Genomic DNA, 17683 nt, shown 5'->3' on the forward strand with positions numbered 1-17683 from the left:
AAAATATGGTCTCTGCGTTCCATCACTCTAACCTATTACAAGAAAACACTAACTTTGTTAGGAGTAGTACAAGAAAAAACTTCATAAAGCTCACACAAATGGATGAGCATTTGCTTCATTTGTTAATTAGTCTTCTGAATTAGCATTCTGTACAACAATGCCAGGCTTATAAGCCAAGCTTTTTACTTTAATAAGAGGTAATAAACACTATAGAATATATATCTAAGATCAGAACAACATGGTAAAATTTTATAGCATTAATAAACTGGGGCATACCAACCTTTAAATTTTCCAGTTTGTCAAAGGTAAAATAATCAGCACTGTTTATTGCCATTTATAATTAGCTTCCTTTTTCACATTTAGAGTGTGCTTTTGTAGTTCTATAAAGAATCAGACAACATTTTAGTTACCCCAGATGAAGTAACAGAATTTGTGCTTTTGTTACTTGTGCTCTTGATGTCATTTGCTACAGTACAGTAGTCAAAATCATGGAAGTTGACTATCTGAAAAATATTTGCAAAGATGGAATTTAAGGTTAGTGCATGTATACACAGTAAAAACACAGTGTATACAGTAAGTGCATGCTTTAAGACAGATATAGGGCACTAATCTTTCAGGCCTCAATTATGCAAAGGTTTGCACACACACTTAAACTTATGCTCTGTGAGAAGTCCCATTGAAATATGTTGGACTACTAGTACATAAAGTTCGACACGTGCAAGATCAGGGCCACTGTAATTAACTCAGGGGTCGACAACCTTTTCAAACCAAAGAGCCAAATGACATCAAAATTCAGAAGAGAGGTTACTCACCTCGTGCAGTAATGGAGGTTCTTCAAGATGGTTGTCCCTGTGGGTGTTCCATCTTAGGTGTTTGGGCACCGCTGCATGCCTAGTCAGAGACTTTTGGTAGCAGTGCACTCCAGTAGGTTGTGCACGTGAAGCAGAAGGCATGCACAGTGCCATGACTACACATGCGCAGCCAACTGTTCCTTCAGTTCCTTCTCCACCCCAGAGAAAACAAATATGTCTGAAGCAGAGGGGATGAAGGGAGGGTAGTGGAGCACTCACAAGGACAACCAGTTCAAAGAACCTCCATTACTGCACAAGGTGAGTAACTCTCTCCTTCTTCACGGAGTATCCCTGTGGGGGACTACATAGCAGTACCTGTGATCGGAGGCGGGTGCTTCAGCTAGTCAATATCCTGGACAGTGGCCAGAATGGTGTGCCCAAATCTAGTACCCTGGGAGAAAAGGTAAGTATCAAGGGTGTAATGTCTGGCGAATGTATGGGCAGAAGGCCACATAGCAGATCTACAAAAGTCCATAAGAGGTTTAGTATTGAGATAGGCTGTAGAAGCTGCAATGGCCTTCATAGAGTGGGCAGGCAGTTGCAATGGAGGGTCTTGGTTGAAGATAGAATAGGCTAACTAGATATTGTCTACTATCCCTCTGCACAGCCTCTGGGTGGAAATTGGAATGCTCACGGATCTTTCTGTAGTGGCTACAAACAATCTAGGTACTTTGCAGATTCCCTCTGCCTCTTTCGTTCTATCTACACAACAGTGTTATTTCGGAATAACTGACATCATTACAAAACAACATAGTCTGCATCTACACTATAAGCAGTTATTTCAACATTATTTCGGGCTGGAGGACTTCTTACTGCAATTCCTGTAAGTGTCATTGTATGAGGAGTAAGGGTAGCTGGGGGAAGAATGCTCTACTGTCGTAACTGCTCTGTAGACAGCACCAAAAGTCGAAATAAACTATAGTTGCACAGCTTATTTTGGCTTTAGCCCTGCTATGTGGATGTGCCCTTTAGTGTTGACATGAGGCTTTGGGAAGAAAACAGGTAGTATTACGGGTTCGTTGCAGAGAAAAGAAGTGGTTATCTTTGGTAAAAACTTCAAGTGTGGGTGCAGAGCCATTTTATCCTTATGGAATACCGTGGGAGGGGGAGGGGACTGCCATAAGTGCACCAATTTCACTTACTCTCCTGGCTGATGTGATGGCCACCAACAAGGCCACCTTTATAGAAAGGTGGAGCATGTTTGGAGTCACCATGGGTTTGAATGGCCTACAGGTGAGGGCCCGGAGTACTAAATTGAGGTCCCAGGCTGGGACGAGAAATTTGATAGGAGGGAAAGTATTCTGCATGCCCTTGAGGAAACGCTCGGTTGTTGAATGAGCAAAAAGTGATTTGTTGTCAATGGTCAGATATAAAGATTTACAGCCACGAGGTTAACCTTCAACAACCTAAATGAAGTGTTTCATGTCAAGAAGGTACTCCAAGACATCTGAGAGTCACATCATTAATGGGTTAGCATGCTTTCGCTCAGTCCAAATCGAGAATCTATGCCACTTATAGTTAAGATTTCCTGGCTGTTAGTCTACGACTGTTCAGTAGAATTTGCTTGACATGATCAGAAAATGATGTCTCTACTGAAGTGTACAATTGAGAAACCATGCCCAGAGATGAAGAATTCAAGGGATGGATGACAAACTTGATTGCCCGCCTATGTGAGAAAATGAGTAAGCAGCAGGAGACGCCGTGGTTTCCTCCTGGACATCTGTAACAGGTAAATATACCAAGTCTGTCTTGGCCATGCTGGAGCGATAAGAATTACTGATGCAACATCTGACCTTATTTTGTTGACTACCTAATGAAGAAGTGGGATTAGAGGAAACACATATAGGAGAGGTGCATTCCAGGGTACTGTGAACGGATCTCCCAGGGAACGAAAGCCAATGCCCGCACAGGAACAGTCTGTGGACACTTCTTGTTGGCACTGGCTGTAAATAAGTCCATCATTGGAAACCCTCAGTGACTGAAAATCTGTCCTAGAATCTTGGGATCCATCTCCCATTCATGATTGCAGCTGAAATTTCTGCTGAGGCTGTCTGAGGTAAGATTGTCCTTGCCTGGAAGGTAAGAGGCTTATATGTGAATGTCATGTGCAATGCACCATGTCTGTAGGCAGACCGCCTCCCTGCACAAGCGGTGGGACCTAGCTCCACCCTGCCTGTTGATATAATATACTGTTGCTTGATTATCTGTAAAATACCACTAAGAGTTCTAGTATGTTTATGTGCAAGGTGCATGTCTGTGGAGACAAAATGTCCTTTAGTTCTGAGAAGGCCTGAGTGCGCCCCACCAGCCGAGGAACGAGGCATCCATTGTGATGGTCATGCTCAGGGGATGACTGTGAAAAGGTACTCCAATGCACATGTTTTCTAGGTCTGTCCACCAGTCCAGTGATTGCTTGATTCTGTTTGTGATTGAGACTAGTTTGTTGATACTGTTGTAATGTGGTCTGTATACAGTCAATAACTGCTGCATGGGTCTCATATTCAGTCTGGTATGGGGCATCACTATTGTGGCTGTGGCCATACGTCCTAGTAGCTAAAAACAGGCCCTTAATGAATCTTGTGGGCTGACTTGAGCCAGGGCAATAAGGTCCTTTATAGACTGAAATCTCTGTTGTGGAGGGAAGCCATAAGCCTGCACATAATTGAGGTGAGCCCCAATAAATTCCATTCTCTGAGCTAGTTGTAGCTTGCACTTGGGGAGATTTATCTGTAGTCTAGGGATCTGGAACAGATTCCTGGTTAAGGCAACTCAATTGTGAGCTTCCTGACTTGTGCTTGCTCTTATCAAGCAGTTGTTGAGATAAGGGAATATCGACACCCCTTGTCTGCAGAGATCCACTGTGACAACTGCAAGAACCATTGAGAAGACCCTCGGAGTTGTGGAGAGTCCAAATGGCAACACTGTGTATTGGAAGTGGACGAACCTTAGCTATTTCCGATGGATGGATAAAGGATAGTAAGCATCCTGGAGGCTGAGTCTCAATACCTAGTCCCCCTTGCTCAAGGCCAGAATTATAGTGGAGAAGGTGACCTTCTTGAATCACTGGGGTCATATATGGCAATTGAGCCTCCTGAGATCACTCCTGACTTCTTCGTTGTGAGGAAGTAATGGGGGTAGAATCCCTAGTCCCTGTAATGATGGGTACATGTTCTATGGCTCCTAGGTGGAGCTAGTGCTCAATCTCTTGTAGTAGAATGCTCTGATGAGATGGTTCCCTTAAGAGGGATGCAGAAGATGGGTAGAAGGAAGGGGTAGAATAAAAGGGGATACAATAGCTGCCCTTTATGATGTCAACTACCCACTTGTCAGTTAGTAATAGAAATGTAGCCGTGTTAGTCTGGTGTAGCTGAAGCAAAATGCAGGACTATGTAGCATTTTAAAGACTAACAAGATGGTTTATTAGATGATGAGCTTTCGTGGGCCAGGCCCACTTCCTCAGATGAACCATCTTGTTAGTCTTTAAAGTGCTACATAGTCCTGCATTTTGCTTCACTTGTCAGTTGTAATGGAAGTCCATTGGTGGTAGAAAAGTAGTAGGCACTGTCAGAACAACTGGTATGGCTGAGCTTACCTTAAGGGAAAAGGTATCATCAGACTCTCACCCTGACTTTCAAAATGTTTGTATTGAAGTTGAGAGCTGGGAGGTAGAGTGCTGTGTCCATCTAGTTTGACATTGTCTCTGCCTATGTTGAATTGTCTCTGAGTCTGAGTAAAAGTCAAAGGTCTGTAACATTGTGTAAAGTATCTCCTGTTTACATTTTGTTAAAGGGACGTGGATACCAAGAGCCCTTAGCATGGCCCTCAAATCCTTGCGGGAGGATAGTGTCACAACAGGGGTATCCGCAAACAATTTGGAATCCTGGAAAGGAAGATCTTCAACCGTGGCCTGCACCTCAGTGGGGAAACTGAAGAGATGAAGCCATGATGACCTCCTCATCACAACTGCTGTGGCAATAGACCGCGATGCTGTGTCAGATGCATCTAGGGTTGTGCAAGATATCAGGGCGCCTTCATTTATATTGGCCTTGAACTTCTCTTTCTTGTCCTCGGGAAAGCTGTCAAAATGTGAGACTTGCTTGAAAATGTGGTGGGGATAATTTGCTAGCATTGCCATGTAATTGGATATGCACAGCTCTGAAGATGCCAAGGAATATGCCTTCATACCCATGGGCTACGTCTACATTGGCCCCTTCTCCGGAAGAGGCATGTTAATTTCCAACTTCAGAATAGGGAAATCCATGGGGGATTTAAATAAACATGGTCGGCGCTTTTTTTCCAGCTTGGGGAAAAGCCGGAAAAAAGCGTCTAGACTGGCACGATCCTCCGGAATAAAGCCCTTTTCCGGAGGATCTCTTATTCTTACTTCTACCCCCATTACTTCCTCACAAATTGAAGTAGGAATAAGAGATCCTCTGGAAAAGGGCTTTATTCCGGAGGATCGCGCCAGTCTAAATGCTTTTTTCTGGCTTTTCCCCAAGCCAGAAAAAAAGCGGCGGCCATGTTTATTTAAATCCCGCGGGGGATATTTAATTCCTCCGCGGATTTCCCTATTCTGAAGTTGGAAATTAACATGCCTCTTCCGGAGAAGGGGCCAATGTAGACGTAGCCATGAAGTCTAGGTGCTTCCACTCCTCCTCATAAGGTGTGGCTCTGGCTCCCCTCTGATTGACAGCATCCACCACTGAAGAATTAAGAGGATGGGTGGGAAAACAGGAAATCGGCACCCTGTGGTGCCACATAGTATTTATGCTCAGATCTTTTGCAGACACCTGGAATCGTGGCTGGCATCTGCCAGATCACCTTGACAGAGTCCATAAGTGCTGCTTCCATTGGTAGGACCAACATGGCAGACAGGGAAGCATGTAATATACTGGTCAATTTATGTTGAGTTTTGGGGAGACTGACTAGAAAGATCTCCAGGACATCAGCCACCCTCTTATATAATTCCCTGAATGACTGGAAGTCATCCCCCATTGTGGGAGGAAAGGGCATTAAAGAATCATCAGGAGAGGATGATGATATATGCATTGGAGGGTGAGAAGAAACCGAAGCATCCTCATCACTCGAGGCTGGCTCATCGTCCTCCTAGTAGGCTAACCTGTCCAGGCATGGCAAGGAGGTGGCCCTTGATGGTGCGGATAGAGTTGGCTGGTGCTGCATCTGCTGGGCTCAGTGTGGTGCCCAAGGGTCCCAGTAAGGCCAGTTGGCAGGAAGTGGCATGGGGGGAGGAGGGAGACAACCACTGAAGTGATTGCCATTGCAGCACTGGTTGCTGCTACTGCTGTGGGTGCTTTGGGGAGGAGTGCCTTGGAGTGTGGATTGTCTACATCACTCGAGAACAGCGGTGCCAAACCCACAGGAGTGAAGTGTGAACTTGCCGTCTGTGCTGAACAATGGTATCATGGGCACTGAAGTTACTCTGAGCTCCTCTGTAGTAGTACAAGGTAGCAGTGCTGGGGTGGACTATGCTGGCAGCATCATGGATGGTGTTACCACTGCAATTTGCAGTGCCGGCAGTGCCAGATGCAGTGCTGCATGTTCATGCCTCTTTGGTTCATAACTGGACAGAATTATGAAAAATCAAGACACTGGGGAGAGGGTAACAGGTACCTATAGAAGAAAAAGCCCTGAATATCATGACTGTTGTTATAAAATCTGAACATTTAGTCACCCTAACTCCGAGTTGAGCTGAATAGTTGATTTCCATTTGCATTCAAATAGTGGAAGACAGAAGGCTGCAGAGTCCCTTTGCTATACTTAGCTGATCACTAATGTGATTTTTTTAAAAACTAAGGAGATCGAAACATAGTTGCCAAACATATCAGCAAGCACCATATTCTGAAGTTTAATGAAGTCTACTTGCACTACCACTTTAAAATACTGTTACATCATTCAAACTATAAAAGCTGCAATAGCAACAAAATAACAATAGTACTGACTTAGTGTGACCTAGCGAACACTAACAAAAAAAAGTGGAAGAACTCATTGTGGCAGGGTCAGACAATCCCTTCTCCCACCCCAGGAGGAGTAGTTGAGTCCCCATTGCTCTTGAAATTAAGCCCCAACATCTCATGTTCAGCAATTCCTCTCCTGTCCTAAACAAATCTCCCTCTCATTGGGGCCGGATGGTCTAAGTGCTTAAGTCAGAAGTCAGCACCCCCTCTCATCAGGGCAGTGCGGCCTAGTAACTGGAGTCAAACACTCTCTCCCTGGGACACTGCAACCTAGCAGCCAAAGTCGGTAATAAGTGAGCGCTGATCCCACAGGTTGGGGATTAAAGAAGAGGTAGGGAGAGCAGGGCCCTGACTACTCCACCGGGTCCCAGTGCATGGCCCTATTTGTAGTGGTGCAGTCCCCTGTTCACTCAGCGGGAAATCCCACCGCAACACCCTGAGCTTCATGGAATACAATCTCTCACCATGGGTTACTTTCTACCTTACTGCGCTGGATTCTACCCAGGGTCCTTCCTCCAGTCCCTGTGTCGCACAAAGATGTCTTGCTGGCTGGTTTCCAGGTCTGATCCCTCTGACGGTTCATCTACAGGGACTTTGGCAGGGCCTCCTTCCTCCCAATCTCCTTCCATAGTGTAGGTGTCTCATTGGCTGGCCTCAAAGTCCAGTCTCTCGGCAGTTCACCTGCAAGACCTCTAGCAGTACCTCCTTCCTCCTCAGCAGCCAGCCCAGAGTGAGCCTCTCCTCAGGTTTTTATACCTGGGCTGCAGTCTGAACATGCCTGCCAGGGCTGCAGAGGCAAGGCTTCTTCAGCCAGATGAGCCTGGTTAGGCTCAGCTTTCCCAGTGTGGGACTGGTGCACCCCATCACACTCATGCAAAGATCCTACATTTATCTTTTCAAAAATGCCTGTGGCTTTAGCCTCACCTCCAAATTCTCAAAGGAAGTTTGCATATTGGGTCACGAAGAATGCTCTTTACTAATTGACTGGACACTTTTTTAGACATCTGCTGTGGTGAGTCATTTGCCAAATATTGCATCAATACAGAAGTAGAGGCAAGTCTCTGGCACATATGTAAGGGGACTGTTAGCCCCTTACTAAAACTCAGTGGGAGTTTTTGGTTGGACAGCTCCCAGTACCAAAAGGGGAAGGGTACATGAGAAATCAGGACCCTGAGACTGACAGACCCCAGGGACAATGGGAAGAGGCCAACACTCCAGGTCAGCCTGATTGACAGGTTGGACAAACCAATGTGGGAATCAGGAGGCCAGGTCCCGTCTTCCATGTGAGCTGGTATTTTCTGGGTCTGAGTCAAAGGGGGAGAGCTAAGAGTAGTAAGGGGTCCAGGTTGTACTGACAGGCAGACCTGCAGCGACAGAGCCAGACACACACAGCCCAGGAGTGCAAGCTGTGCTGAGGAGCAGACCTGCAGCGACCAGAGCCAAAGGGGTCAGAGAAGCAACGCAAGGAGCTGGAGGCTGGCAAAGCTGCAAAATCTGGAGCTGGGTGTGGTGAGCAGCTGGGAACAGCAAAGAGGGGGAAAGAAGCTGTGGGCAGGAAGACGCCATCAACCAAGATGCTCTGCAGGCCAGACTTGGAGAGGGATTGTAACTCCAGCTGGGAAAGGGGTCCTGCCACCTAGAGCCTGAAGTAGTGTGGTCACTGCCAGAGCAAGCATGTCCAACCTGCAGCTCCCCCTGCAGCACAGCCAAGGCCTGAGAGAGAGCCCTGGGACCTATAAGGAACAGACTGTGAACTGTGCTTACACTGTGCAAACTGCTGTTTGTGATGTCCCTATACTACAGAGCAGGGCTATGTGTTCTTTTAACTTTTTTCATTTTTTCCTTATTCTTTTCTTTTTAATCAGTTGCTGTTTAACAAATTGTATTCACTTTGAACTGTATGTAATGATCAGTCGGTCAAGAAAGCATCTGGTGTGAAGAGATCACCCCAGAATGGGGTGAAAGACCCAGAATTGGGACACCCTAGCCCCTGCCCTAAGTAACTACAAGGTTGGGGATTAAACCACAGAAAACCTGAGCCCAGCCTTGTTGGGATTTCGAGGACTCTGCTTCTCAGGAGAGTAGAAGGGGAGCCCTCAGGATCACGGAGGCCTTTGGGTAAAAGAGGTGGGAGCAGGGACTCAGATCCTTTCGCTGGTCCCATTTCACCGAGGTAGTATAGAAGCCAGGAAAGTTCCCCACAATAGCGGGACCATTCCCCCCGCTTACACATAGCCAAACATATTTACTCTAGGGATGTTAAATTTAGATTAAATTGGCTAATGGAATAGTCGATGCAATTTGCATCAACTATTTGATTAGTTGATAAGGACGCCTCCCACCTTTGAACTGCAGCAACAACCCCATGGCTGTTGCTACACTTCAAAGGCGAAAGCGCTGCAGGGAGCATGGGGCCAGCAGGGACTCAAGCAGTCCCCCGCTGGTCCCATGCCCCCCCCCCCCATGGCATTGCAAAGCATCAGCGCCGCATGGATCCCAGGGTCTGGCCCTGGCACCCCTCCATTTCCCCCCTTTTACTTCCTCTTTTTGTTAGAGGGAGTGGGGGGGGGGAGGGAGCCACTAGCCGTTCACATCCCTAATTGACTCCAGCATTAGGTTGTCCAGTAGAGAGTCTCACTGAGCATGCTCAATCCACAAGCTCCAAATTCACAGCATTTGCAAGAGTAAAAAAAGGCCTGGCACTGGAAAGGAGTGGTATGGAATACCTTATTTTATAGCTGCAAAAAAGGAAAAATCAATTTCCCTTTAAGAGACTGAATGAAGCCTCCCAATTGCAGGAGTCAAGGCTATTTGTTACTGAACTGAGTCCAAAACTACTGGAAAGCTTCATTTGATTACCATGAACCTCAGAAAGGCCCTATCATCAGCAGGATTTCTCGTATCAATCAGGAAGATGTTGATGTAAGTTGTATTTCAGGCAAACAAAGTTTACTATGAACATCACTTAATATACTGAAGAAAAAGTGTCTTAATGAGTATAACACTAAGCACAAGCAAAAGTTATGTGCTCAAATCAACAGTAAAATATACCCACATTTCAAAACAGTCAATTAGGCGTAACTTCTCAGGAATACGCTTAGACAAAATATAACACTGATTTGAATGAGTGGCAAACATTTCTTATATTCCTAGCACTAAAATCCATCGAGTACATTAAATTCCCTTTACACAGATTTCTTATAAACAAGAGAGCAGAAGAGTATTCGAACATTTGTAGCTGTTCCATGTCAAGCAACTAAAAATTAGCATGGCAGGCTTTCAGTGACTGTTAATACTAAATGTCACTTAGAGTAACAATTTTAGGACTACCAGTAAAACAGCCAGTCCTTGACCAGAAGCTGGACTGAAAAGCCAGAACGCCTTTCCTCTGACAGTTGATGTACACAATACGCTGTAGCTAATCTAGAGTCTGGCACTCCTCAATTTTATACTGCAACATAATAGTCTGCTCCAGTCAAAGGACAGCCTGCATGACCAGAAACTGTCCAATTGTTCATGTGATGGTTTTCTGTAATGAAAACAGTTATTTATTAAGTTTCTTGGTCAAAAAAACAACCCTCCCTGTTATTGATTAAAGCTTATTGCACAACTAACGTTTCCTTGCTGCTTTGTACAAAAAGAAGATTAAGTATAAACTTCCAGTTGTCAATTTTTACAAATTAAAGGTAAATCTTTATATAAGTAATGTAATAATTTTAAGAAATGTATCATTGGTAAATATAACCATACAAATCTTTAATACCACTTTGCTGAATGAATCTACCACAGATGCTTAAAAACTCACTTACAGCTAACTTTGGGAAACTTGTTCAGAATGGTATGAAATTGCTCTACTAACCAGCATGAAAATGCTGCTAATAAAGTAAGTAAAAGTTACGTTTAAATCATCACACCTAAATTCTTGGGTTTCTTACGATTAAATCTGATAATTACTGTACAACTGGCCAGATATACCTTAAGCTTCCTAATTCTTTCATATTGATGCAAGCCTACAGATCATTATTAGGACTATAATAGAGTTTAAAGAGAAGCTAGATAATTTCATGGAGGTTAGGTCCATAAAAGGCTATTAGCCAGGGGATAAAATGGTGTCCTTGGCCTCTGTTTTTCAGAGGCTGGAGAGAGATGGCAGGAGACAAATCGCTCGATCGTTGTCTTCAGTCCACCCTCTCTGGGGCACCTGGTGCTGGCCACTGTCGGTAGACAGAATACTGGGCTAGAAGGACCTTTGGTCTGACCCAGTATGGCCATTCTTATGTATGTTCTTATCATTTAATGCCTCTGTCAGCTAAAGAAAGATCATTCCAGAATCAAGGATGACTGTCTGGTCCCATTGAAACCAATGAGAGTTTCGTCTCAACTGGTATCAATTTCCAGACTGGATATTTAGGAAAATAGTGTTGTAACCTGAACTATGGTGTAGCTAGAGGTAGTTGCATAATTACGTTTGCTGTAGAGCCCCTATGCAATTTTTACACCTGAAAATCTTGGCAGTAGTCATATGCACATTCAGCAACTTCATGTTAGCAAACACAGGCTTTACCACATTTTTGTAATACAAAATTTTTGTGGCAAATCTCAGTAGCTCAGCTGACCAAGGGCTTCAAGACTTTGCCATATTGCAACTCTTTAACACGGTGGTGGGCAACCTGCAACTCATATGCAGTCCATCGGGATTCTACATGTGGTCCATGAGACACTTTGTTGACCACCCACACACACAGGGTTGCCAGATTTTGCAGATTTCCATCCATACCTTTTTGTTTCCTATAGATATTACTGAAGTGACATGAATGTAAAGCAAAGGCACATGAAGTGAGGTGTGCACTGACTGCACACTATGAAAGCTGTGCGCTCCCTCTGCATCCAAGCAAGGTGCCTCTACAGTTCAATTGGCACACCCTGCAAATTCCAGATATACCAGTGAAATTGGCAAAACTGCCCTATCTGGGAGACCCCCTTGATTATGACAATCTTATGGCTCAAAGAGATGAAGGAGGGCCACTTACGTGGCCCATTCATTAGCCTAGGTTCCCCATCAGTGCTCTAATCTGACATAGCACTATGGCAATGGTTTTCTGGTAGGGGCGGGGCCAGATTAAGGCATGGGCTAGTCGGGCAGCTGCCTGGGGTGCCTGATGGCAGCAATAAGGGGCGCGCAGCGCCCCTTATAGCTGCAATCAAGTGCCACGCTCCCAGATCGCAGGCTACAGCAGCTCCAACCGGCCACCCTGAAGCGGCCGCCCGGGGCGCGGGCCGCATTAACCCCCACAGCGCCGTCCAGCAGCGACCTTACCCCCCGCGCCAGAGGCAGTAGCTGGGCTGGGCAGGGCATGGGCTGCCGCTCAGCTAGATATTTGCCTCGTTTTACAAACAGGCTCCAGAAAAAGCACTAGTGAAGTCAGTACACTAAAATTTCACACAATGACTTGCTCATACTGCTCTAGATACCATAAATGGAAATACAATTATAATTTTTCTATTCCAAATGATTTTATAATTATATAGTAAAAATAACAAAAATCTTCTCTTCAGTAAGTCTATATCCTGGTCTACACCAGGATCTTAGTCCAAAATTAGCCCCCCCCCCCCCCCCCGGTTGAATTCGTAAGCAATGCATCCACACTACTAAGCCTGTTATTCCAGAATAAGGGGTCACAGAATTCAAACTCTGTAGTCCTGCTTTTCACGAGGACTAGTCCTGAACTTGTAAATTCAAAGTAACTTTAGTGTAGAAACTCCAGTGCTGCTAATTCAAACTAATTGGCCTCCAGGAGGCCTCCTGCAGCTCTCCAGAATGCTTCCTGGGGCTCGGAGTCTGAGGTAGTGCATCCATATTAACAGAGCTGTCCCAGACTACATTTGATTCTTCCCCATAGCGTGGACACGGAACTTATAATTTGTAAAATCGGGTTGCCCAGAAGTTGAACTTTAGTAAATTCAAATTATCTCCTAATGTAGACATGACCTAATAGTGTACAGTGACACTTCTTTATTTTTATATCTGATTTTGAAGCAAGTAGTTCTGTCAGTTCTCTCTGTTCAGGAGATGAAAATACCCACATGTCCATAACTTACCTTGGTATAACATTTTTTGTTAACATTCTGGTCTAGTATAACAATGTAGCCACATAAACAACGCTGCAGCTCCAGAGGGATTAGAGTAGAATTCTGTAACAATCATAAAATATGGCACTATCGGAAGTCTAGAAAAACAATAAAACTGCATTTTTTTAAAAAAAGTCAGATATATTTTGTATTATAAAATAGATTAAGAAGGAGAAGGGTGTTGGAAAAATATATATTTATCTAAAAATGTTTTTTGTTTTTTTGTTGTTTTTTTTTACTGAACAGATCTGTGCCTCTGTGTATTTGTATGCTTGCATTACTAACACAATTTGTACTTTCCTGTCTTAAAGGCAAATTTGTGCTGAGCTGCTACTTCAATATCAAATTATCAGTTTGGAACAGCTCATATTTCATTATATCTCACAACATACAATTCATGTTTGCTTACATAGCATGGTGGGAGAATGTGTTTTGCCCACCAGGGACTAGCAAAGACAACACGACTCTACATTCTGATTTAAGTGAAAAAGCTGGTGTGTTAGAAGCAAAATGATAGCACCATACATAAGGTCAAGGGCTAGAAAGTTTATAGTAAAATCAGGATAGAAACAGACATCCATACACACTCAAAAAACCTAAAACATCTTCCTGACCTGCAAACACTAGATTCCCTCTCTGAAGGGAATAAGGGGTGGAAGATAATCCCTTCCTCCAGAACCTGAGCCTTTACTAAAGTAAAGGGGTGCAATTTAAACCTTGAAGTGCTAAGAAAATTGTTTTTGGCCCAAAGTCAAAACACTATTTCAGCAGTAAGACACAGATGGCACAATCATAGAATTGGAAGGAACCTTGAGAGATCATCAAGTCCTACGGGCTAGCAGAGACTTGCTGCTCCGACCTCAGCAGGAAGCTGCTGCAGTAGCTGAGGGAGAAGTGCCCCTTCCCGACCCAGGCAGCTCCAGGGCTAGGCAGGGCTCACTAAACAGCTGGGGGGCTGTGTTACTGCACAGCTTAGTGGGAACCATGACCCCCACCACAGCTGTAGGAACAGTGGCAGGAAGTAGTCCAGGGAAATGGTTGAAGCCAAGACTCAGTGTGTGTTGGTTGGTACTTTTGCTAACTAATTCAGTGGCTTAAGCAATAGCCACTAATAGAGGCCTGGGATCCCATGGAGAAGGAGAGTCTGGACCCCCCCCCTACTTGGGGATGTAACCCCTCTCTCTGTCTCCTGCCTCTAACCAAGAAGCTCCATGGCCCTGCAAACTGAGGGCGAGTTTACTGACTCTGGTGCCTGGGCCACACAGTCCTGTGAACTGGGGGAAATTTATTGGCTCTGACCATTGAGCCACACAGCCCTGCCAACTGGGGAGGGGATGAATTTACTGACTCGAATTAATTTTTCATACCTTTTTTCAAGCCATTTTATTTATTCACATTTTCATTATGTCCTCTCGCCACCACCACTGGATACATTTATTTCACTGAATATCATAAGACATGCTGTTTAAATCCCATACCAACAAGTCATCCATCACTTCATTGTCCATCTCTGCTCACTATTTGAAATACTCAGAATGGCAGAAAATATTTGGCCAAATACCAGTAAATGACCTTACGTGGCTCTCTGAAGGTCAATAAAGACAGGTGGGCAAAACCAAGAAAACACCAAAGATGAGCCTGTACAACAAACACTCTACAACTATGCTCTAGAATTCAAAGATAGAGATCAACATGGACAAACTAGCTGGCCTAGACATGCATACTAGTGCAATGTGGTACACTAGGAGAGAGGGGAACAAACTCCTGAAATCCAGCAAGAGCAGTAGGATCCAGAGGATGGAAAAGGTTAAAATTTAAATTGTGTGTGTAAAAATATCTCTTGCTGCAAAAAAACAAAAAACAAACAATTACTTCCTGTCCTGCTCTGGGTGGACATGGAAAACACTTAATAGACCTCTTCACATTACCTTTTGCATATTCTGATACTTATGTCCCGCTTGCTGTTCTGTTCTCATGGCTAAACATGCCCAATTCTTGCAACCTTTCCTCTCTTCTGGACTCTCTCTGATTTTATCACATTTCCTAAACAGTGGTGCCTAAAACTGGATACATTCCACCTGAGGCCTCATCAATGCTAAGGAGAGTGAAACAATTACTTCCAGTGTTTTACATACAACATTCCTATTAATACATCCCAGAATACCTAGCTTTTTGAAACAGCACCACAATGTACCGCTGCTTAGCTAGCTAGTCACAGATTTGTATTTGGGCATTTGATTTTTCCTTCCCAAAAATGTCAGCATGTCTACATTCAAGATACATTAGTGTTATTGAAAAGGGTAAAACTTTGCAATGGTAGGGAAAAAAATCTTTATAATGGCATTGCCACTGCATATCAGGAATGTAAAATCCCAGGTAATCAGGTAACTGGTTAAACGTTAAGTTTGCCTAGAGTTTAGCCACAAAACTGACTCAAGTGGGATCCCAGTCTAGGGACTGCTCCAGCTCAGATGAAGCAGCCCCAAGGCTGCAGGGCTCTCATCCCTAGTCCTGCAGTGGGTTGGGGCTATCGCTGGCTCCCAGATCCCAGCCCCCATGCTGAGGCTTGTTCTGCTGGCTCCCAGCTGCCGGCGGCTTCCAGCTACCAGTTCCCAGCCCCATAAAAAGAGCCGCTGCCCACAACAGGCTCGGGCTCCCCACAGACAGAGGCTGCTCCAGACATAGAAGTAGCCCCTGCCCGCAGCCAGCCTGGGCTTCTTGAGGACAGAGGCTGCTCTGGATGTGGGAGCAGCTCCAGCCAGGTCCATTGCCAACAGGGCCTGCTCCGGAGAAGAGTAGGCTCTGTCTGTTCCAGCCCCCACTTAAAACTGTAACTCAAACAAACCGTCTAGACTTTTTCCACACATTGGACCATGTAAAAGATTTAATTCCTCTTCCTTGGAAAACAACAACAACAACAACAACAACAACAACAAAAGAAGAGCCAGTGACTGAAAAGAAATTCCTTAGATAAATAAATAATCTGTTTGAAGGTTTTTATGTTTAGTGTATTTAATCAACTAAAAGAAAAGGAGATTTTAAACTCAAAAATATGTTCGATTAAAGGACTGTAATTAGTTATCTTTTTGTAGATAAAGATTACATGCTTCACAAGAAAGACAAGGGAGAACATATAGTTCTTTTAGGCTTGTGTACCTGTGTCACTTCCAGATCCAGCTGATAACGCTGGCATGATTTAGTCTGCAGGCTATCACACAGGAACGTTAGAATAGCGTCCACAGCCAGAAGACAGCAGTTAATTTCAGGTCAGCTGCTCTCAGCCAAGTTTTCTACAAAGATTTATGCAATCTCCAAAATTCCCCTAGAAAGAACAGAAACATAATTTTACAATAAAGAGCGCTATTAAACTGTAAATTTATGCAGCTTATGTACATCAAAAATATTTAAATCTTGATCTACTCAGTGGCTAGTAGTCTCTTTGAAATACTCTCCTACTGATCAAGTCAAATTATTATTGCTAAATGAACCTGAATTTGATGCTTTCAAATAAAAGAGTACATTGTTTTTATATTAAGACTGCTAGACTCATTCCAAGATGAAGCAAGTTTGTTTTCTTCAGTTCAGTCTTCAATCACATGCTGCTGTAAAAATAATTTATTTCCTTCACTAACTCCACCAGTTGAGGACCTGCCTCACAAGATACTATTTGTATAATTTCATTTGAAATTTGGATCTATCCTCCAGAAAGTAAACACATTATACAGATACTAAAGAACTGAAGAGATATGATGGAACTGGAAGCAGAGGCCTTGTATAAATTAGTTTTAGAATTAACAGAGACTGCTCTGATGAACTAGCCATTGTCTATAAACTACTTAAAGTATTTACTATTTTAGAAAAATAGCTCTTTTATTTCCAAAACACACAACACACTAGGGTTAGGGTTAGGGAAGGGTTTGGGTTTAGGGTTAGGTAAATCATCATAGCACTACTGATATCAATGGAACTGTGACCATTTACACCAGCAGCAGATCTGACCCTGTATATTTACTGTTAAAGTCCTACTGATAATGTATTTTTTGAATTAATGATGATTTAAACTGCTACAAACTTTCGGTCAAGTTCTCATCAATTCTTTCAGAAAAATAAAGAATAATTATTACACTGATGTCATTGAAATGAAAAGATTTAAGTACAAAAAGACTATGTTAAAATAAGATTGTAATAAATCGGCAAAAAAGACAAAGGGCCAATAAGAATGGTTCCAATTTTTCATAAACATCTACATACAGGAATGATGATTTTGTTGTTGTTTCTTTTTTAAACATCCACACTATTAATCAGAATGGTTGTCTTTTAATGTCATCCTGGTCCTGAAAAGTGCATATTTTGGACACACTTGTATATACATATTCTAATAAAAAATTACAGCACACGTGCCATGACCTTTGCCATTACCTCTGCTCAATATTTTGTCCTCCAAACATGAAAAAAGTGTGTACAAGTATTATGGTTTATCGTGGACTGTTAGTCAGACTTTGTTTAGTAAATTATCATCTATTGTTTATTAAAAGGCAGGGTTGCTAACATGCTCCAAACTGAACTTGTTATTAAAATGTCTTTTTTCAAGTTTTTTTTTAAGTTCACCAAAGATTTATATGCTGTCAGATTTAAGTGATTTTCTAAAATTACACATTCAGGTTATTTCCCCTACTCCTCCCTCCCCTTAAGAATTTGTTTTAAATGACAAAGGCTGATAAGTTTTAC

The 17683-nt window shown here is 43.5% G+C and overlaps 1 protein-coding gene across 8 annotated transcripts in view; it reads right to left on the reverse strand.

Annotated features, from left to right (window-relative positions):
• Positions 1–17683, reverse strand: part of MPP7 (MAGUK p55 scaffold protein 7) — a 303055-nt gene that overhangs the window by 217370 nt on the left and 68002 nt on the right. For 5 of the 8 annotated variants that reach the window (XM_075922582.2, XM_089776759.1, XM_075922580.2 and 2 more), the window contains one exon: positions 16112–16277. The exons of 1 other annotated variant lie outside the window; for it this stretch is intronic. In XM_075922582.2, the coding sequence (XP_075778697.2) occupies positions 16112–16148 (37 nt within the window). In that variant the 5' untranslated portion in view covers positions 16149–16277. Of the gene's footprint in view, positions 1–280; positions 381–12925; positions 13019–16111; positions 16278–17683 lie in introns of all 8 variants that reach the window. 2 more of the 8 variants (XM_075922584.2, XM_075922583.2) reach the window with 2 other exon arrangements.

This window comes from Pelodiscus sinensis, chromosome 2, assembly GCF_052426305.1.
Source record: "Pelodiscus sinensis isolate ZL-2025 chromosome 2, ASM5242630v1, whole genome shotgun sequence".
In the NCBI taxonomy this organism is placed as follows: domain Eukaryota; kingdom Metazoa; phylum Chordata; order Testudines; family Trionychidae; genus Pelodiscus; species Pelodiscus sinensis.